This window comes from Emys orbicularis, chromosome 6 (assembly GCF_028017835.1).
Source record: "Emys orbicularis isolate rEmyOrb1 chromosome 6, rEmyOrb1.hap1, whole genome shotgun sequence".
In the NCBI taxonomy this organism is placed as follows: Eukaryota; Metazoa; Chordata; order Testudines; family Emydidae; genus Emys; species Emys orbicularis.
Window position 1 is genome coordinate 69,590,634 of NC_088688.1, and position 21,966 is coordinate 69,612,599.

The window sequence follows — 21,966 nt, forward strand, 5'->3', positions numbered from 1 at the left end:
GACCTGCACATTTCCCAGAGTCACTACCTTTTGTAGCAGCAGCTCAGTGATTGCTTTGGCTACTTGCATCACAGCAGCCCCCACAGTAGATTTGCCCACTCCAAATTGATTCCCGACTGACCGGTAGCTATCTGGCGTTGCAAGCTTCCACAGGGCTATCACCACTCGCTTCTCAACTGTGAGGGCTGCTCTCATCTTGGTATTCTGGCACTTCAGGGCAGGGGAAAGCAAGTCACAAAGTTCCATGAAAGTGCCCTTACGCATGCGAAAGTTTTGCAGCCAGTGGGAATCGTCCCACACCTGCAACACTATGCGGTCCCACCAGTTTGTGCTTGTTTCCCGGGCCCAGAATCAGCGTTCCACGGCTATAACCTGCCCCATTAACAGCATGATCTCCAAAGCGCCGGGGCCCGCGGGTTGATAGAATTCCATGTCCATGTCCTCATCACTCTCGCCGCCGCGCTGCCGTAGCCTACTCCTCGCCGCCTGGTTTTGCAGGTTCTGGTTCAGCATAAACTGCACGATAACGCGCGACGTGTTTACGTTCATGACTGCTGTCTTGAGCTGAGCGGGCTCCATGCTTGCCGTGGTATGGCATCTGCACTGTTCACCCAGGAAAAAGGCGCGAAACAGTTGTCTGCCGTTGCTTTCCTGGAGAGAGGGGGAAGATGTACCCAGAACCACCCGCGACAATGTTTTTGGCCCCATCAGGCATTGGGATCTCAACCCAGAATTCCAATGGACGGAGGAGACTGCAGGAACTATGGGATAGCTATGGGATAGCTACCCACAGTGCAACGCTCCGGAAATCGACGCTAGCCCCGGTACATGGACGCACACCGCTGAATTAATGTGCTTAGTGTGGCCACATACATGCGACTTTATACAATCTGTTTCCAAAATTCGAATTCTGTAAATTCGGATTAATCCCGTAGTGTAGACATACCCTTATACTAGCTTACGTGGCCCTGATTAGCTGCTTCCCATACAGCCGCTCTAGGCAGCGTGGAGGACCTCTCTACTGCCCTTTTCTGGGGTGGGGGGTGGCAGGGCTACAAGGCCTCTAGCAGACGGCCTCCAGACCCAGTCCACCCTGTCACAGTCTTGCAGACTGGTGGATCACTGGGGCTGTTTCACTGACATCAATGTGGGATCGTCAGGGAATGCGCATGATGCATGCATCTTTCGGAACACTGGACTGTATAGAAAACTGCAAGCTGGGACTTTCTTTCCAGACCAGAAGATTTCAAATGAGGGTGTGCAAGTGCCCCTAGTGATCCTTGGAGACCCCACATACCCCTGGCTCCCATGGCTTATGAAGCCTTAGATCGGGAACCTAGACAGCAGCAAGGAGTGCTTCAACAACAGGCTCAGCAGGTGCCAAATGACCGTTGAATTTGCCTTTGGCTGATTTAAAGGTCGCTGGCGCTGTCTTTTTGTCTGGTTAAACATCAATGAAGAAAATATTCTGATGATCATTGTGGCCTATTGTACTCACCATAATATTTGCAAATCAAAGGGGGGAAAGTTTCCCCAGGAGTGCGCTGCTAAGGCTGATCGGCTGGCTGCTGATTTTGAGCAGCTAGATACAAGGGCAATTAGAGGGGCGCAGCAGCAAGCTATTGGAATCAGGGAGGCTTTGAAGGAGCATTTTGACAATGATTCCCAGTAATGTGTCTGTATGTGATGAATTCGGCCAGGCAATGTTTACTTGCCGCCATGAATTACTGCTGTAGTGCTTGCTTCTTGAGCATTAATTGCAAGGAGTAAATGCCACTGTTTCAATGTTAGCACTGAGCGATGTATGTATGTCACAAGTGAAGAACCATTTTATTTCAAAGACTTAAGTTTTAATGGGATAAAACACAAACCTTTGGACAAACAGGGGACATGCAAATGAACAGTCTCATGGTTAGAGCTCTCACAGCTGGGAGTAATTCCAATTTTCACTGGAAAACCAGTCCTCAGGCTTGGAGTGCACGGGGTACTGTGGGGGACCGGAAACACATGATGAATGCAGTGGGGGAGTTTGGGGAGGGCATAGAGTTCTGTAGTGGCTGGAGCGGGAGTCGGGTATGGATTTGCACTGATTGCAGGCTAATGAGGGACTTTGACACCTCCGTCTAGTCCTCCAGGAGCTTTATCATCTGCTCCTGCCCGTGTCCTTTCCTGGCTATTCGGCCTCAGTCTTTCACTAATTGTCTCCCTCCACGCTTATTTCAATATGTGCTGCATCTATTGACTGAAGCACTCCACGAAACATATACTCCTTACTCCTCCTGGGTCACCTCTTATCTGATGGAGGCGATTCGCCAGTGTGGAAGAGTGTGTTCTCAAGGGCGCATCTGTAGAAGACAAAGAAACAATGAACAGAGATAGTATTGAGAGTGCACTCACAGCTCTGAATCACAAAAGTTATACATACCTCTTTCTCATTGTCCCTGGGCTAGCACATGGGTTGCTGCAAGTCCCAGTTAAGGTGAGTTTGCAGGGCGGGGGCAGAGGGGGAGTAGGGAGGAAAGGGCAAGACGGGACAAAAAGTGGTTTTTGAAAGGGGTTACTATAAGTGGCTAGGAAGCCTATTCTGAATATTGGTACCCTTTTCCACAGGCTAGGGTAATCAAGCCCAATGTCTCACTCCTAAGAGTAATCCAGGATGCAAGGGTACATCTGCCTGCCTGCGTGTGGCTTCACATTGGCTCTGTATGCTGCTCGCTTGTGTGTTGCTCTGGTCCCTGCAGAAATAATTGCCGGGTGGCGCGATAAAGTTTCCTACAGCTGGGGGGGAGAAACAAGGCAGCTCTCCCAAGAAATCTTGGGAGAGGATTGCAGAAAACCTGCAGGAAAGTTTCCTAGAGATTGCTATAGAGGATTCCAGGGACATCCCCCTGGACATTAACAAACTTTTCTGCTGTGGCCCCACAGGCTCTGTTATTAATTTCTGTCCCTTATCCCCCTTCTACCATACAACAAAGTTCATGAGAACTCAATCTCCTTTCACTGTGCAATATCAAAGCAAAATAAGCACTTACCGGAGTTCCCCTGTCCTGCACACTAGAGCTGGAACGCTAGGACAGCCTAGACCCCTCCGGAGTGGAAAAGAGGTCCTGACTTGCTGTGCCACCAGACGGCCCTTCCATGTGCTCCACATCATCCTCAGCTCCACCCCCTTGTCCACCACTTGCTCACCAGGGTTGAGTATGCTGGCCGCTGCCTCCAGTCTCCCCGAAGCATCCACAGGGCTCTTGGCAGTGGAGGCGGGGTCGCCACTGAGGATGACATGCAGCTCCTTATAGAGGCGGCATGTTTTCGGCGCTGCATCAGAGTGATGGTTAGCCTCCCTTACCTTCTGGTATGCCTGCTTCAGCTCCTTGATTTTAGCATGACACTGCTGCATGTCCCTTTTGTGCCCCTTCTCCTGCATGCCACTAGCAAGTAGCCCATATGTATTGAAATTCCTACAGCTGATGAAAAGCTGCGACTGCACAGCCTCCTCGCCCCATATACTTAGCAGATCCAACAGCTCCGATGTGCTCCACGCAGGAGCATGTCTGCTGTGGAAAGCCAGCATGGTCAGCTGGGAAGATGCTGTGTGAACTGTGCATGGCGAGCAAACAGGAAGAGGAATTTCAAAAATTCCTGGGCCTTTAAATGAGGGGCGCATACCTGTGTACCTTCAGGACAGAATTCAAACTGCTGACCAGAATGGTCATGATGGACATTGTGGGACACCTCCTGGAGGCCAGTTAGGGCAACATAACTAAGTGAGGAGTCTACACTGACACGCCGTCGCTCTAATTACGCCACAAAAAGCTCTATGCAGCTTGTCACGGTGGTTTTATTATGTCAGCATAGCAGGGGAGTTACATCGGTGGGAGAGGCATTTCAGTGTGTACACCTCCAGTGTTTTGTCAACAAAACTTTGTAGTGTAGACAAGGCCTTAGTTTCTCTCACTGTGAATTGAGATAATACTTGCCCTTCTTTGTAAAGCACTTTGACATCCTTGGATGAAAACTGGTATTTAAGAGCTAAGAATTATTAGTATTATAAATATTATTTATATTTACTTATTAGATTAGGAAAAGACAAACAAAAACAACGTCAGTCAGTGCTCACACAGTCTTACACTTCCTCATGTAAATACGTAATTAGGTAAAGAGAAAAGGGCAAGAAATATTGTTTACCCGAGAGAGACTGTAGCAGCCCTTTTAATGTCATTACAGCCTGCGAGCTAGACACATAATTAGGCAGTTTTTAATCATATAAATGATAGGCTATTGTGCATCACATCATTATGGGTCCTATCATTCCCTAGCACAGAAAAGGCAGCCAGAGGAGAAAACTTACTCAGAAAAATTCTCTTTGGTCCACTGCACACAGCATTTGATGCATCATCTCCAGGGGGAGGGATCTGGGGCTGCACAAAGAGAGCAAGGGACACGGCCATTCAACCGTGCAGGCACCCCCAATATCTACAGGGAAATCTGCATGCCTCAGGGCAGCCCTCAAAAAGCCAGCTACTCTATGCTGCTTTCCAGGTCTGTGCTCCCCCTGCCTCCCATGGCAGCAAGATTCAGGAAAGTGCTCTGTTGCTGCAGAAGGGCTGTGCATGAACTCCCCCACACCCACCCATCCCTGTCCATTTCCACACACACTTTGAAGGAAGCAGATGCCATAGAGCGGGAGTGAATGCTGTCATGAGAACAGAATCTTAAAAGGGATACTGACCCCACCCTAGCTACTAATATGCATTGGGTCACTATAGTATCACATTGATAATTAATTGCATTGCATCAAAGAAACATGGATAGTGTATTCATGAAATGATATGTTTCACAAATCCAGGCGGCGATCACTACAGATCTGTCTATTCTGTTTATCCTGTCCCTGGACTACAGGTAGTTTGTCTAGCTCAGCTCAGCTTTAATTATTTTCACTGAATTACCAAGCATGCTTATTTGATCACAGTAATCCTTTTTGATGCATCATATATCATCTGATTTATGTTACCCACCATGCCAAGAGGACTCTGCTTCTGTCTTTCTTCCAAGCTTACATCAGAAAATACCACAGCACCACATATGGTTTCTCCAGCCTTCAGCATAAATTGCACAGCCGAGAGGATGTTTGGATATGGATGGTAGCAGACCTCACAAGCTGAAAGTGCTATGGCATGAAAAATAATTTTGTGAAAATTGTCTTCCTGTTGTTTTATAATTTATTCTGTTTGCCTTTTATTTATTATGTGCTATTTAACTTCACTACTTTGCTGATGGAATCATTAGCAAATTTTCCACAGAGTAGATTTATAAATGTTGTGTGACCTCTTGTGGTAGAACACAATACTACAAGTATGATTCATAGATAATAGCTTATGTAACCCATGAGCTACATATAGTTGAAATCTCCCATGATGACTGAATTTCTAATTAACTATGGCTAACTCTGAATATGGTGAGGAGGCTCTCAGCTAACACTGAATCACAATGTAAACTCTCTTCATGCCAGTCATTCAGTGACTGAATTTATTTTTGGCTAAACTCTGCATGGAAACCATACTCAACTTTTGTAAACTAAAATGGAGCTTTTTTTAAAAAAAAAAAAACTATGTATATCCTTTGATAAGATCTGAAGCTCCATGATTAGCATTCACGTGCTGACATCTGTACTGCAAATGGGATTTGATTCCTCTCAATAACAACACTTAGCACTGAAGAGATGGAGTAATGTATCGAGCCCTCTGAATTCAGTGCATTAAATAAAAGGGGTTTTGAAAGGATGTATAACCATCACCCCAGTGGTTGGGTGAATGCAGATTTGACTGCCTGTAAGCCAAAATATTGCTTACTGCATTACATTTTAAGAACTGGCAGATACAGGAAGTTCTGTTGTGAGAGTGTCTATTATATTTATGTGTTTTCTTTAATTGACTGGTGTGGACAAAGCTTGTAAAATAAAAGGTGTCAGGAAAAAAGTGGGTAATCATTTTTTTTAAGTCATCTGATTCTTTGTTCTTCATTTTGTGTATTACTTGTGGCCATGACAACCAATTGATAGTAGCAAGACTGCAATACCTCTGCAGTCTTACTACAGCAGCAGCCTACTGATTCACTGCGTACAGTGTGCATGCATGCTGAAAAGTCTGAAATAGAATATGAATACCTGGCATTAGATTAAATTTATCAGCAATGTCAGCATAACAAATAAGTGACAAGAGCCGAGTCCTATGAGCACTGTCCCTTTCCACTGTCAGTCTGTGTGAGTTGCAGGCACTCAGCACCCTGCAGGATTGGGCTGTATGTTAGTACCATACCTGAGGGAAACTTAAGGCTTTTGCAATGTCACTTTTTTCTATTTATAGCAATGACCTCACCTGTTATCACCTAAAACATATGGTGCTATATAAGATTGCTTTTTAGTAAGGCTTTACAGATAATTAATATTAATCACATTCCAAATAGTCTTTAAAAGATATTGATTTGATTCATGTATGTTTTAAAAATACTCAGCATTCCTGCTTATAAGCAAGTATTTAATTGAGATCAGTCAATAGTCTTAAAATCACAATATACTGTACATTTTTGGCATATGTACTAAATTGACTAATTACACAGTGATGCAGAGTTGCTCTGATTTTTCTTCCTTCTTCACCTACAGACCTCACCTTTTCTATTTTATCTCATTTAATGAGGTTAAATGTTGACTGCTTTGCATGCTTACTGATGCATATGAAACTCTCAATTCAGGTGGACAGTATTCCTAAGAATCAAATGGTAGTCTCTTGGGTGCAGCACAACGTGAGATATTCACTTAGGTCACTTCCATTTCCCAAATTAGTAGTTAAAAGTCATTTTTAATGTTGTTTATATAGCAAATATACAATGTTCTACCTTTTAAATCTGTATGAAGCCTATATGTATGTTCTCCAGAAGTCTCCAGGTGACCACACAGGTGAAAAACAAGGAGCCTTAAAAAGACCAAAAATCCAACCTGTCAAAAGTAAGTACAACAAATATTTTTTATATCATGCCATTCACAATAGATGTATAAATACCACCTTTGGATTATGGGTCTTATTCACCACTGCCCTCCTCCACTTGAACAGTGATATAACTCCACTGAGTTACACCAGCATAAAACTGGATTAAGAGAGTGCTAAATCAGATCATATCTTCAGATTTCACACATATGGCGCAATAATGAATAACTCTTGCCTTGTGTTTTGCATTCACTGTATATTAATGGTACATAGTAAATTAATAACACTTGGGCACTTGTATACGGTTTTCTTTTCAGTGGGGGGGGGGAGGAAAGCTGGTGAGAGAAGATACATATCCTCAGAATTTTCTTAGTGTAAGGGAATGAACACACTTTTGTGAACTAAATCCCTCCAATACTGAGGACAGATTTGTTTGAGGAAACAGAAATAAGGAAAAATTACACAAAACCAAAGAAAACTCAACCCAGTATGATGATTCTATGGTTACAATGCCAATCAGGAGAACCATGGAGCTCTCGTCTTTGTCAACAGTGCTGCATGGACCAGGCCCTGCAGTGGCAGTGTTAGGGCAAAAACACTCCATCGAGGAGATCCCATGTGAAATGTGTGGGCATTTTAGTAGCATCCATTCTGCAACTGTAGAGCTAGATACTACATTTGACAGCTTACAATTTTTAGATGGTAGCTTTGATAACTTAGAGGCCAAGATAACAGAAGCAGAAAAAGCCAACAAAGCATGTGAAAAGAAACGAGAAAGCTAACAGCCTCCATGCAGCCATCATTAAAGAAAATAAAATGTTAAACAGATTGCAAATCTTGGGAAATCATTCAGAATTTAAAATGTCAGAATAATTGGACTCTCTGGAGCAGCTGGAACAAACAATCATATTGCTTTTTTTGGAACAGTGGGTTCTGAATATATTGCAGTTGGATTTAGCTAAAGATCCGAAAAGAGTATTTTGAAAGATCATATAGAATCAAAATAAGGGCTCCATTTAAGACCCCTGAGCAAGATTCAGAAAGAGCAATCATATTTACTGTGGCAGATGTATGTGACAAAGACAGAATCCTGGCAGTACGTAGAAAAATAATAGATGTGTTCTATTTAAAAATCTTGAAAGTTTGTTCTTCCCAGATATAAGCCTCTGAAAACATGCAAAAATGAGAGAATTTGTTTTATATAAGAAAAGTGTTTGAAGCAGCTATCCTTCTCGTGGCCAAACTCCCAGACAGACGCTAAGGAGAAAACATGTATTTTGGAACACCGAATCAGCACAAAGTGTTGCAAGTAAGTAAAGAGATTGCACAAGGATGCTAAGACAATACAGGACACTTTTGTATTTCTCTATGTCTTTGTAGGGTTTTTTGTTTGACCAGGATCAATACCTGGAAGCACTGCACAGCCAGGGGGAAAGCCAGAGGTAAGATCAGGGAAGTGTCATTGGGATTGGCTCCTCACAGACTTCTGGGTACTTTCTTCTGATTTGTGTTTTTACTTTTGATTATGTAGCTTAACTGCAGGTGACTGATTTTGAGTGTGCGCGCGTGTGTGTAGGGCCTTTTAGTTTTTGTAACCAGACAACCCCTAAAGGTTAAAAGCATTTGCAGATCTGGATGGCTAAGACTTTGCTCAGATGCTGAAGCTACAAATGGCCTGACCTTGCAGGTCTTAGGCAGGCTATGTAGAGACTGCAGGGTCAGATCTTTAGGGCTTGAGTTCTCTCTCACACCAGTTTGTCATCCATGTAATTCCATCAGCTTCCAGAGAGCTGCTCTTGATTTACACCAGTAAAAGTGAGATCAGACTCATGCACCATTGAATGATGCATGGAGTTAATGCCAGTTCTGCTTCCACTCAAGTCAATGAGAAAACTCTGACTTGAGTGGGAGCAGGATTGGGCCCTTAATGGTGTTTTTTTTGTTTTTTGTTTGTTTTTGCTGCTGTTCAACCAGAATCCTGGCAGTCATACAAAGAATGTCACAGAATGAATGGGAGATCCTGCTTTCGTATAGAAAATGGGAGGGTGAGAATATCTCCCAGTTTCCAAGGGAGCTACTTAAAATGTACATTACTAAAACCAAGGAAACATCCTAGGAATTTCAACTTTAAATCAGCTCAGCTAGTATGCTCATTGTTTACTTCATAACAAATACTAAAAAGAGACCCTGTCAGCTTGTTTAGGGCCCAAAATGTACCTTCCTTATAATAAGGTAAATCTTCTGCAGCATCCCTGGTGCTTTTTATTGGAAAATAATTTAATGGGAGGAAGAGGAGGTTGAAATCAAACAAATATTGGCCCTGATGCTCCACTCTTACAGAAAAACCTACAAGAAGGAGGTAACTACTACTGAAATTCTACAAGGCTTATCTTGCAGCACTGCATGCATGCATCCCAAAAGGAAGGGATTTGAGATCTAAGGAAATGGCAAGAGGTGCATTCTGCAAATATAGGAATCTCAAAGATCCAGAGGGAAAGCAAAGTACTATGCTAAGAAGAACCATTGATCATCTCTGGAAATGGCTTATCCTTCCATAGTGCTTGGTGGATTCCCACACTACTGGAAGTTTTAGAAATATTTTGTCCTGTCATAGTAAATTTATCACAAAATTCTGCATTGTCCTGGTGCAGACAATTCCACAAAGCTTCTTGCATAATTTAGGTCCCAACAGTCACAGAGTACATGAGTAGGGTTACCATACGTCCAGTTTTTCCCGGACATGTCCGGCTTTTTGGTAATCAAACCCCCGTCTGGGGGGAATTTCCAAAAAGCCGAACATGTCCGGGAAAAATACTCCCAGCTTCCAGCATCCCTGGCTTACCTTAGAGCGGGCTCCGGCGGCTGCTGTGCTCCCTGACTCCTCGGCTCTGTAAGAGCTGAGCTGCCCGAGCACTACCGGCTTCGGGCAGCCCCCATACCTCCGGACCCTGCGCCGCCGGCCGGGCACTTCCGCTCCGGGGGCGCAGGGTCCGAAGGCATGGGGGCTGCCCGAATCCGGTAGCGCTCGGGCAGCTCGGCTCTTACAGAGCTGAGGAGTCAGGGAGCAGCACGCAGCAGCTGCCGCCGGAGCCTGGGAGGGGAAGTGCCCGGCCGGGGGTTCAGGGTCCAGAGGTCTGGGGGCTGCCCGAAGCTGGTAGCGCTCGGGCAGCTGTTTCATGGCTGGGAGGGAGGAGGGGGAATGCGGGCGCTCAGGGGAGGGGGCGGAGTTGGGGCGGGGAAGGGGCAGAGTTGGGGCGGGGCCGGTAGGGGAAGGGGCGGAGTTGGGGTGGGGGCGGGGCCAGGGCCCCGTGGAGTGTTCTTTTTAAATTTTTAAATATGGTAACCCTATACATGAGGCACTGGCTATTGTTAAGGCTGCAAAACAGCTTCAGTTGAAATTGTCCATTTTCCAAATAAAACATTCTGTGGGGGCTGAAATTTTCCATGCTCGATCAAAGCTGGAAAATGATTTTTTTCAAGTTTTAGTTAAAATCTGTTAAATCTGATTTGAAGTATGTGATATAACAAATACCCTTGTATAGTGTATATTTTATTGTCTTTGCCATGCTTTATTCCCCCAAGCAGACAGCTTAGACATGGGTGAACATTAAAACTTCACATGAATGTAAAAAAATTCTCTTTTCCTGCTCATGTAACTAAAAGATGGCAGAATCAATTTTGTTTAAACTTTCCAAAATAATTAACAATTTAGTTTAAACTAGAAATATGGAGAGTTTCGGAAGTCATAAGCCATTGCAAGAGGGGGTTTATTGCCAGCCTCCTGCAGCTTGTTCTAATCTATGGCATATCAGGTTTTGAGAGTGGAGGAGCATTTTCTAATAGTTCAAACAGCCTTCAAAACAGGTACATTCTTCCTTGTTGTGGTAGAAGAATTGTATGGGAAAAAAAGGTGGTAAAACATACCCTCCTGTCAGGTAGCTATTTTGGTCAAGTGAGAGTGAAAGTAAGGTTTAATCTGCAGAAACAGTGGGGACACATAACAGAGCAGTAGAACAAGTGCTAATAGAGAATGGTATTTAATTAACAGTCCTCCACATGTATGCTGTGTGGGATCAATTTCCTAACAGAGCTGTGCAAATACACGATTTTTTGTTTGTTTGCTGGCAATTCCAAAAAATCCAAATTAAAAAAAATGTGTTTCAAGTTGACCCAAAATGAAATTTTTCAAAAATTTTGGCAAATATAAGTCATTTAGATTTCAAGCTTTTTATAATGCTTTTAAATATTTTCTTGATGAAATTGAAGGAAATTTCAATACCAAAAGTCATTTTGAATTGGAAAATCAAAATGTTTCATTTCAAAAACATTAAAAATGAAACTTTTTTTTCCTTATGGTTGTTGTTTTTTTTTAACCAAAACCATTCAGTGAATTTGACATAAATTCATACAGTGTTTTGGTCAACCCGAATGTGCATTTTCTGCCAAAAAAAAACCAACCCCAAAACCTGCAGTCAAAAAAATTTCACCTGGCTTTAGTCTTTAATTTCATCCATATTGTACAGTTTCAATAAGGATTTCAGTCTTTATGAGAGAATAACACTTTATGTTTCTGGGTTGTGACTAACTGAAAAATTGTTGTAGAATGAAGAATTACCACATCAGTAACTTTTGGAAGTGGTTTCTAAGAGGTAAAGAGGAAAGAGGTATAGTACTGATACTCAAAACTAGACCATTAAATAGTGATGTATCAGCTAAGTCTTAAATTATACTAGAAGTTTACACTATTTACTCAGCTTTTAGAAGAGATTACTCTCATTTGGATTATTCCCATTTGGGTTGCCTCAATGTCATCCTTTTTCTTAGGGCAAGTCTACGCTACAAAATTAAGTTGACCTAAGTTACGTCAATGTACAGCCACCACAGTAATTAAATTGCTTTTGCATGTCCATGCTATGCTCATTGTGTCGGCAGTGTGCATCCTCACCAAAAGCGCTTGCACCGATTTAACTGTCAGTGTGGGGCATTGTGGGACAGCTTCTGAAAGGCAGCAACAGTCAATGTAAGCAACACATTGTTCACACTGACACTGAGTCGACTTAACTACATCGACCTAAGCAGTACACCTCTCGTGCAGTTAAGTCAGTGCAGTGGGCGAGTTACATCGGTCGGAGCTACATTTTAGTGTAGACACTTAGAGCGTTAGATAGACATAAGCTGCCTTATGTCAACCTAACTCTGTAGTGTAGACCAGACCTCATATGCATAACTCTCATGGTGGTGCACTAAGACTATGTGACCTAGCATGCTATATTTCGTTAATTATAATCCAGATGGGAGAATAAAGAGTTTGTGTAATTTAACAAGATATTCTGCAAGAATATTACTAATATTATGAGAAAATCCAAGTTAACAATATGCATTATGAACAAAAAATAGTCTTTTATCTGTATTTTATACTCTCTCATTACATACTCTGGGAAAGATTAAACTGCATTTTCCTAATCTCTCATTTTGGACTTCCCAGAAATCACGTATTCAGAGATACAGAAAGTTAAGATCAAACTAAATCATAGAACAAGCATACCACAAATAATATTAGAAAACATTACAATGTTTTAGGTCTTGTGACAAATTTAGTCAGCTTCTGCTCTCATTTATAGTGGTATAAATCCAGTGTAATGTCATATATTTCATAGTGTCGATATACAACAAAAAATAAGTAGGTGAATATATACCACATATACAGATATAAAAAAACCCACTAAAAACTACTTTAAAAAATATAACAAACCTTTGATAACTTGATTTCACTGGAGTATAAATAAGATTTCTGTGCCGCATCACAACAAATCCTATACAAAATGGATTCAGCGATGAAAAATAAAACAGGGACATGCTCTGGATTCATGGGAGCATGGTCCAAAGAAATTAAAAGGATGTCCAAAGCTTCTGAAGTGAAAACAAAATGGAGAATAAGTTCAATACAGAGTTCAGTCTTTAGGGCTCAATTCACAAAGGGATTTAGGCTTTGCAGCACCTAACTTTTAGGAGCCTGGCCAACCAGTGGTAATGACAGCCTCGAGTTAAATACTCAAGTACCCTATACAATACATGGGGAGAGTTAGGTACATAACAATGGGATCCAAAGAAGCCAGCATGCTGAGTAGGGTAAACTAGTCAATAGGAAATCCCAAGGAGAGGAGTATGGCCTAAGTCCCACACTCAAAGGGAGTTAGGCGCCTAAGTCATTTTATGGCTATAGCCCTTAGTTCCTTCTGATTGCGTACTGTATATACTAATTTCACACCTTCCACAAAATTCAAATACTTGCCAAGTTATGAACAAATAAAACAAGCTTTATTTTTACAGTTCATTCAGTTTGTTTGCCTTCTGTGACTATTATTTTGAGGAGAAAACAAAGCTCAACTGTCTGATAATCTGTATTCAACAGCTACTGAAATTTTCTGTTAAAGTATGTATTGAAATATATGGTACAAAACTGTCTGAATTAATAATGTTAAACTAATTACCAAGAAGTATAATGTAAGCTGTTTCTTGAGATGTATCACATTTCAGAAAGTTTCTACTGTGTCAACTTTTCTGTCATTTTTTGCTAGGTGTGTTGATCTTTTTTGTGAAATCAATGAAAATGACGTTACAAAACTATAGTGGAAAAGATAGAATTGCTTTTTATGGTTGAAAAGGCAGTTAAATTGCTTTTTCAAGTATTACGTTTTTTAAAAATTACATGATGGCTTTGTTCAATTTTGGTTAATGATTTGTGTGAATCCGATGCTCATGAAAGTGACAGATTTATAGATCTCATAGGTAAAGTTTAAGCCAGGAAGTCACTATGCAAATTTCCTCAAACATGCCTACCAATGTGCCTCAATCTTGACTTAAAATCCCCTGCTTTGTCTGCCAACTTTCAAAGTCTGTAGGAAGAAGAACCTCCCCTAACCTCCCCACAAATCCTGCAGGCAGGAGTGAAACCACAGTCCCAAATCTTCCCAGTTCAACACTTCCTCTTCCCCATCTTGATCATCCACACGTTATATGATTAAAGGATCAGTCTTTGTCCAACAAATTTCCCAGCCTCCTCCACTTGTCCAAAAATAGAGGAGGAGGAGGAGGAGGAGGAGTACTGATGGTGCCGTAGCACGTAGAGGTCTCAACTGGGTTGGGAATATATTGTGCTAGGAACTGTACAAACATTTAGTAAATCACAGTCCTTGTCCCAATGAGCTTACAATCATGTATATGTACTAGTTCCATCCTAGTTCCAGAGCTGCTGTGCGAAATTCTTAAAAGTCCTTTTCCTCTCCAAAATAATAGCATGGAAAAAGATAAATATTTTATTTATTAATTATGCAAAAGCCTTTTCTCCATGCAACCAGTAAAAACAATGTTCTTTTATTATTTATTGAATGCTCATGCCTGCACAAAACAGAGGTCCCTGCCTCAAGGAACTCCATGAGGGCATAAGGGTCAATACTTTTGAATCCTGTTGCATGATTGTGGCCTAAACAGACAAACAATAGTATTCAGACACATAGTTTATCAATTGACCAGAATATGGATTTATCATTAAGTGGTGCAGCTACTGTATTATTATTACTTTTTAAATAATCAACAGTTTGTTGTTGGCAGGTTGATATTGGTAGACTGCTCCTAAGAAGTAATCTAAACTAAAAGAAGGATTCTTGACCCTCCAGAAGAAAAAGGTATCCACATATTATCAACACAGTATTCCTTCATAACTGGAATAGCTCTTTGAAAGATAGGCCTTTCAGAGCAATTACAAAAACCCGTTCCACAACCTTATCAAACCATCCACTAAAAAAAATCTTGTGTCTCCCAATACTACAGTAGAATGCACAGTACTAGAACCCCTAAAATTCTGATAATTCTTACATTCAGCTTGTATTCCAAATTATCAGTCATTTTTAACAATATGATCTTTGATCAACTGACAGCTCAGTTCTTTGTTCCCCCCCAAACCCCTGTAAGTTTTATAGCTCTCAACATTTTTTTTCCAAGTCACTGATAGTATTTTGTATACTACCTTCTCAAACTTCTCAATTCTGGAGGAGATAATCTTTGGCAAAGCATATAAAGACAAATTCATCCCTGGCTTGTCTGGATTGACTTTAATTGGGTTACATCATGGTGCGTCTGGCTCACTAACTATTTATTTGATTACTGAGTGTAAGCAACTCCATAACTTTGTGAATATTATCTTCTTAAGACAGTCTAGTCATCATTATCAAACTCAAATGCACATGATTTTTAGAGGTAAAAGAGTATGAAGAGAAATAGACACTTTTCAATCAAATGCCTTAGGCTTCAGCATCTTACTCAAACCCTGTAAATTATGAGAGAAATAATGTTTAGGTCAGCCCAAAATCACTAAACAAGAAAAGAAAAATGAGGAATTGCAAGATGATGAGCATAGAACTCTCTGCACACCCATCTATTTTGATTTGTTCCCCATTAGAGTACTTGTATTCATAGTACAATATCCACAACCCCCCCCCCCCCCCAAGAATTCCCAGCTTAATAAAAGCAACACAAGATTATATAGTAGTCTTGATATTGCTTTCACAGGCATACTATTGAACTGTTTCCTTTTCCTTTGTAGATTTCCTTTTTCACATGAATACAATCATTAGCTCAAAGTACACTGAAAAATCCAACACCTACAACTAGAGACCTTCTGATCATGATCTGAGATTGCAGTAAATGTAGAGAATGTTTGCACACATTCCCCCACCACATCCCAGGATTTTTGACAGGCAATATCACTCCACCGCCAGACTTATTTAAATGAGGTCCCATTTTACTTTTGGAATGACCTCATACATTTAAAAAAGAGCATGAGTACCATATCATCTATAAAATAGGAATGGAATGACTTTGCTTTGTCCTACACATCAGCAGTGCAGACTGTAGATCATAGATGTTGCACATACACTCGTTCATCATTTCTGTTTCAAATATGCAGGATTGCATGATTCTCTCTTTAGCCACTCTACTGCACTTGCTCTCCAGCCTGGCCAGAAAAGCTAAGGTATGTGTGATGATTATGGATTTAAACCTACTTGCCAGAAAATTATTTTCATAAATCTTATTCTAGCTAAAATGCTATCTGTCAGTAAAAAAAAAGTGAAAATACCTTCGTGTCCATGCAAGAGTCTGTATAGGATCCTCTCTTTACCTGACTTTACTAAGGAAGGGCTACCACAATTAAGAACATTTTAGATTGAAACAAGTTAACATTTTCATTTAAAAAGTCTTCAGAACTAATTCAATATTCTGCAGTTTTATTAATGGGCATAATTAGGAAAGGTAAAAACAAGAGGTTATTTAAAGCACTTTACTTTGAGATCATTAAATGTCATTTTAAATTACACTTAATTAGTTACTGATTTCAGAGACAGGTTACAAGGTAATGTCATGTAGAGGTGCTTAAATGGTAATGATTTTGCAATTTAAGAAATCAAGCATAAAAACAGAGGTCTCTGAAACACTCTGTAAATACTACACTGATAGTTTCTGTATATATTTGTAAAGTTTCTTTCTGCAAGTGGAAAATAAAATCCATATTTGTCTTGGCTTTCTTCCAAGTTTTCATAGTTGGGAATAAACTAAATTTGCTTTCACTGCTTGGTTAGAAAAGTCTTAAAGTAATTAACAGAAATATAATTGAAGAATACTGTACCTTCCTGGATTTCACCTTTGCATTGAGCCAATATAATTGCTTCTGTCCATGCTACTGGAAGATCCACATGCTTCCCAGAACCTAATGTGCCAAGGCCTGATCTTCTCTGTTTGGAAGGAAAAGGGTGAGAGGGGAAAGAAAAAAAGCCAAAGGTTTTTTTTCTTACATTTAGCTTAAAATAAAACTTTTCCCTCAAGCCAATTTATTTGGAATAAAAATGCTTATTTTAAAGGCATCATTGGTAAGAGTTTGCTGATACAAAACACAATAGCAGAAACTAATAAGGCAGCAATGCTTAATCCCTGGGGTTAACACTTAATTAAGAATAGGAATACTTAACTATAATTACAGTATTATCACCCATTTTAAGTGCCTTGAATCAAAACAATTAATTACCATCTCTGAATCATAGTAGTGACTCCAGCCAACTTAGTACAAGGACACTACTATTACTATCTCTGTAGGGCTGAAATTGATAGGGAATCAACAATATGCTATCCTGACAATATATCTCTCTGAAACTTTCGCTTTTTGCAAATTCCACTCTTTCTAGATCAAAACAATCTTTTCAACAGATGTCAAGTATCAGAGGGGTAGCCGTGTTTGCTGCTTTTACAGATCCAGACTAAGAGTCCTGTGGCACCTTATAGACTAACAGACATATTGGAGTATGAGCTTTCGTGGGTGAATACCCACTTTGTCGGAGGCATCCGACGAAGTGGGTATTCACCCACGAAAGCTCATACTCCGTCTGTTAGTCTATAAGGTGCCACAGGACTCTTTGCTGCTTTTTCAACAGATGTCCTTTTTATGGAGGGTTTCACAGCCAAAATGTTGGGACATTTTTGCTCACCTCTTTTGGTTAAACAAGAAAAACATATAGTATATTACATCTGATTTTCATAACATTTTGCATGCATTTAGCTCTTGGGATAAACAATAGAAAAACATTTTATTTGAACATTCCTTCCCTTAGATTCCCGTCTACATTCTAGCAACTGATTGCAACAGGTAGTATTCATTGGCTTTCTGTACAAATAATTCCATTGTTTTTGCCATTAAAATTAGCCTTTCTCATCTAACCCAAATAGAGCATTGGCACACCAGTGAAGGATGGAAAGGCAACAGCTTTTGGACACTGGAGGTGACCGAATTAACACAATTAGTAAGTGCGCTAAGCTGAGGCAGTTTTCCAGCTCTGCCTTTCTGTTCACTAGTGCTAAAGGAGGATGCATCTTTACCACTGTCAGGGTAAGTATTCTTCTGGAATTGAAAAAAATCCAGAATTAATCTGATCAAAATAGAAATCTGTACTCCAGCACAAAATCAGCCAAATCTCACTAACATGCCTCTATGAGGGTACCAGTTATAGAAGGGGGAGGGGGGAAAGAGGTTTGGAAAACTGTTAGCCAATGCACCTTTCCTGCCAAGTAGGAGGTCCATTAAAAAAAAGATAATATTCATACTGAAAGTCCATGATTTGCAAATAGGGCCTAAGTATACTTCATAATGTATAAATTTTTAATTTGGATGGTAGCAGAAATTATATTAGCACCACAGCCTCCTCTTTAAGGCCTATTAAATGCCAATTATGTCGCTTTTTTAATATCTTTCAAATTTGAATGGCCACTCTGTTTCTACACATTATCTATTTTTGGCTTAGTAAGCCCACAAGGAATCATTTAGGGGTCTCAAAGTGTTGTGTTTACTATTTTCACTTTTCAAAACAGTTGCCAACATTTTAATGGACAAAATAAAATGAAACATGAAAACATGTCAGAACAGCATTCCAGCTAAACAGCTAATCACTGCATATTGCTAAAAGTTCTCTTGAAGAAACTTAAAACAGGTCCATTCAGCTATAAACTAGTGAAAAATCTGTATAATATTCTCCTGATATATTCTTTTTTACAAATGTTAAGCAATGAGAAGAGACCTAGGGCCAGATGATCAACAGAGGCACTATATACAAGCCCTTATATTGGCTAACTTAATATATGTTACAATACACATTGAGAGCATAGATATTAAATATTACATTTCACTTATACTTTCTAATTGTTTCTCTCATTCCCCACAATCCTTTCTCCCAACAAAAGTTTTATCTTTGTTTTTTTTAATAAAGAAAATGGAGCATGCAAATGCCATAATAATAAAAATATAAACTGTCCCTTATTGTGTACACAAACCTTGCATCTGGCAAGCATTTTCTTAGCTAGTTCTAGTAAGTCTTCTTTATCCTGTGGATTTGTTGCATCATTGAACTTCTGAATGAATTTTTCTGTGATTTCCAAGGGGTTTCTAAAGAAATATCCAAAAAAATTTTTGCAGTTATATGTTTCATTTCCTAAATAATAAGGTTCAAAGTACTATAAAAGTGTCCAAAGAAAGAATTACTTTAATGCAAATTTTAAAAAATAGAGGCATAGTATGTCATTTTTCTAATAAAAAAGTTAGTGTACAGTATCAGTCTTTGCAAACTGTTTTACCTGAAGGCTGCTCTAATTTATGCTGGATTTTAACAGGAATAGGGGGTGCTTACTGTTCAGCCAAAGATTAGCATTGTACAAGGTTGTCCCAGCCACGCACTCACTTCAGTAGTCACATTGGCCTTATAATGGGAGTTTTGCCATTGACTTCAATATGGCTAGGATTGCATTCACCCTTTTTTCCCTAAAAAGAACAGGAGTACTTGTGGCACCTTAAAGACTAACAAATTTATTTGAGCATAAGCTTTCATGGGCTACAGCCCACTTCTTTAGATGCATAGAATGGAACATATAGTAAGGAGATATATATACATACAGAACATGAAAAGGTGGAAGTAGCCATATCAACTCTAAGAGGCTAATTAATTAAGATGAGCTTTAATCAGCAGGAGGGGAAAAAACGTATACACTGGCAGCAGGGAGGTCAGTGGCATCTATACCTGCAGTTGGGAGGTGTAATTCCCAGCTCGGGTAGACATACATGGACTTACTCTACTCAAGCTAGTGCACTAAAAATAGCAATGTGGTCATGACGGCATGGATAGCAACTTGGGCTAGCCACCTGAGTACACACCTAAGATCTTGGACAGGATTGTGCTTAGGTAGCTAGCCCAAACTGTTGCCAGAGCCACCACAACCACACTCTTATTTTTGGTGAGCTAGCTTAAGGAGAGCTAGCGGCTGGGAATTACACTTCCCGGCTGCAGTGAAGACATATCCTTATATACTGGGGTGATTCCTTGTGGGTTGGTTAAACTGGTTTTATGGTCATGTTAAACCAGCAATGTAGTGCAAAGTGTTGTCTTTTCAAGACTGCAGAAGTCCAAAACAATAGCTCTGAAAGAGGTGTGAACTGTTCCTTTCATTTTGCTAGGGTTTTGACTTTGCAACCTACCAAGGACAATTTAAATTACAGCATTATAAACTATATTTCACTGCTGATCAGTTTACCAAGCATCCACCAACAGACACCTTCCACAATCTCATTTTAACGTGCCTTGTGTGGTTGCAGTGCAGCCCAGCGCTCTACAAAAACCACCTCCACAAGGGGCGTAGCTCCCAGCGCTGGTGCACTGTCTACGCTGGCACTTTACAGAGCTGAAACTATCTGCACTCAGGGGGGTGTTTTTTCACATCCCTGAGCAAGAAAGTGGCAGCGCTGAAATTGCCAGTGTAAACAAGCCTTCAGACTGCCTCCTATGCCTTGTGATGTTTCAAAAACCACAGATGTCCTTTGCCTAGCTGCCACAATCCCTGGCTTCCTTCCCTGACAACTTCTACAATGCAGCTATATATCATCAATACACAATTCTGCACAACAATAAATATTTTAAATGTATGGACAGCAAAAGAAATTGCCATTTTCTCTCCTATGAAATAACACAAGGGATACTGCAACCAGTGCAGTATTCTTTTTTTTATTTATTTAATTCAATTAGAGCCTCAATTTTTAATTTAAATTAAACTGCTGTACAATTTCCAGTGTGCCACAGAATTTAAGTTGAGCTTGTGCAGAGTACTCAGGGCCTTGGCAGTCAGCAGTAGGTATGCTTAGAAACAGCGAGTTGGCATCAGCAATTAAGCAAAATGGAGAATTAAAATGAACGTCAACAAGTTAAAGAGACGAGGTAATATCTTTTATTGGATCAATTTCTGTTGGCAAGAGAGAGAAGCTTTTATGCTTACACAGAGTTCTTCACGGTTGCAACAACACTGCATCTATCATTAAGGGTATGTCTACACTACGAGAGTAGTTCAATTTTACTTAAATCGAATATGTGGAATCGATATTGCAAAGTCGAACGTGTGTGTCCACACTAAGGACAGTAATTCGACTTTGTGAGTCCACACTAACGGGGCAAGCATCGACATTGGAAGCGGTGCACTGTGGGCAGCTATCCCACAGTTCCCGCAGTCCCTGCTGCCCATTGGAATTCTGGGTCGAGCCCCCAATGCCTTCTGGGGAAAAAAATGTGTCGAGGGTGGTTTTGCATAACTGTCGTCATCCAACCGTCACTCCCACCCTCCCTCCCTGAAAGCGCCGGCGGGAAATCAGTTCGCGCACTTTTCTGGTCAGTGACAGCGCGGACGCCACAGCACTGCAAGCATGGAGCCCGCTGCGACCATCGCTGCAGTTGTGGCCGTTGTCAACGCCTCGCAGCTTATCATCCACCTTTCCCAGAGGCAGATGCAGATAAATCAGGCGAGGAGGCTACGGCACCGCGGTGAGGGCCTGAAGTCTGAGGCCTGGTCTACACTAGGAGCTTATATCGAATTTAGCGCCGTTACATCGAATTAACCCTGCACCCGTCCACACCAGGAAGCTATTTAGTTCGACATAGAGCTCTTTTAAATTCGACTTCTGTAATCCTCGAAAACGAGAGGAGTAGCGCTAAATTCGAAATGGCAATATCGAATTAGGCTAGGTGTGGATGGAAATCGACGCTAATAGCTCCGGGAGCTATCCCACAGTGCACCACTCTGTTGACGCTCTGGACAGCACTTCGAGCTCGGATGCTCTGACCAGCCACACAGGAAAAGCCCCGGGAAAATTTGAATTCCTTTTCCTGTCTGGCCACTTTGAATCTCATTTTCTGTTTGGACAGCGTGGAGAGCTCAGCAGCACTAGCAACGATGCAGAGCTCTCCAGCAGAGTTGGCCGTGCAATCTAATAGAAAGAGGGCCCCAGCATGGACTGATCGGGAGGTGTTGGATCTCATCGCTGTCTGGGGCGATGAGTCCGTGCTTTCAGAGCTGCGCTCCAAAAGAAGGAATGCAAAGATCTATGAGAAGATCTCTAAAGCCATGGCAGAGA

The 21,966-nt window shown here is 41.0% G+C and overlaps 1 protein-coding gene across 1 annotated transcript in view; it reads right to left on the reverse strand.

The window, feature by feature from the left end:
* The window catches only part of TMEM232 (transmembrane protein 232), a 131,096-nt gene that overhangs the window by 95,110 nt on the left and 14,020 nt on the right, over nt 1–21,966 (reverse strand). Inside the window, exons 2-6 of the mRNA XM_065406769.1 lie at nt 18,852–18,963; nt 16,663–16,768; nt 12,733–12,890; nt 6,892–6,991; nt 5,016–5,167 (exon numbers count right to left, since the gene is read on the reverse strand). Of these exons, the coding sequence (XP_065262841.1) occupies nt 5,016–5,167; nt 6,892–6,991; nt 12,733–12,890; nt 16,663–16,768; nt 18,852–18,963 (628 nt within the window). The remainder of the gene's footprint in view (nt 1–5,015; nt 5,168–6,891; nt 6,992–12,732; nt 12,891–16,662; nt 16,769–18,851; nt 18,964–21,966) is intronic.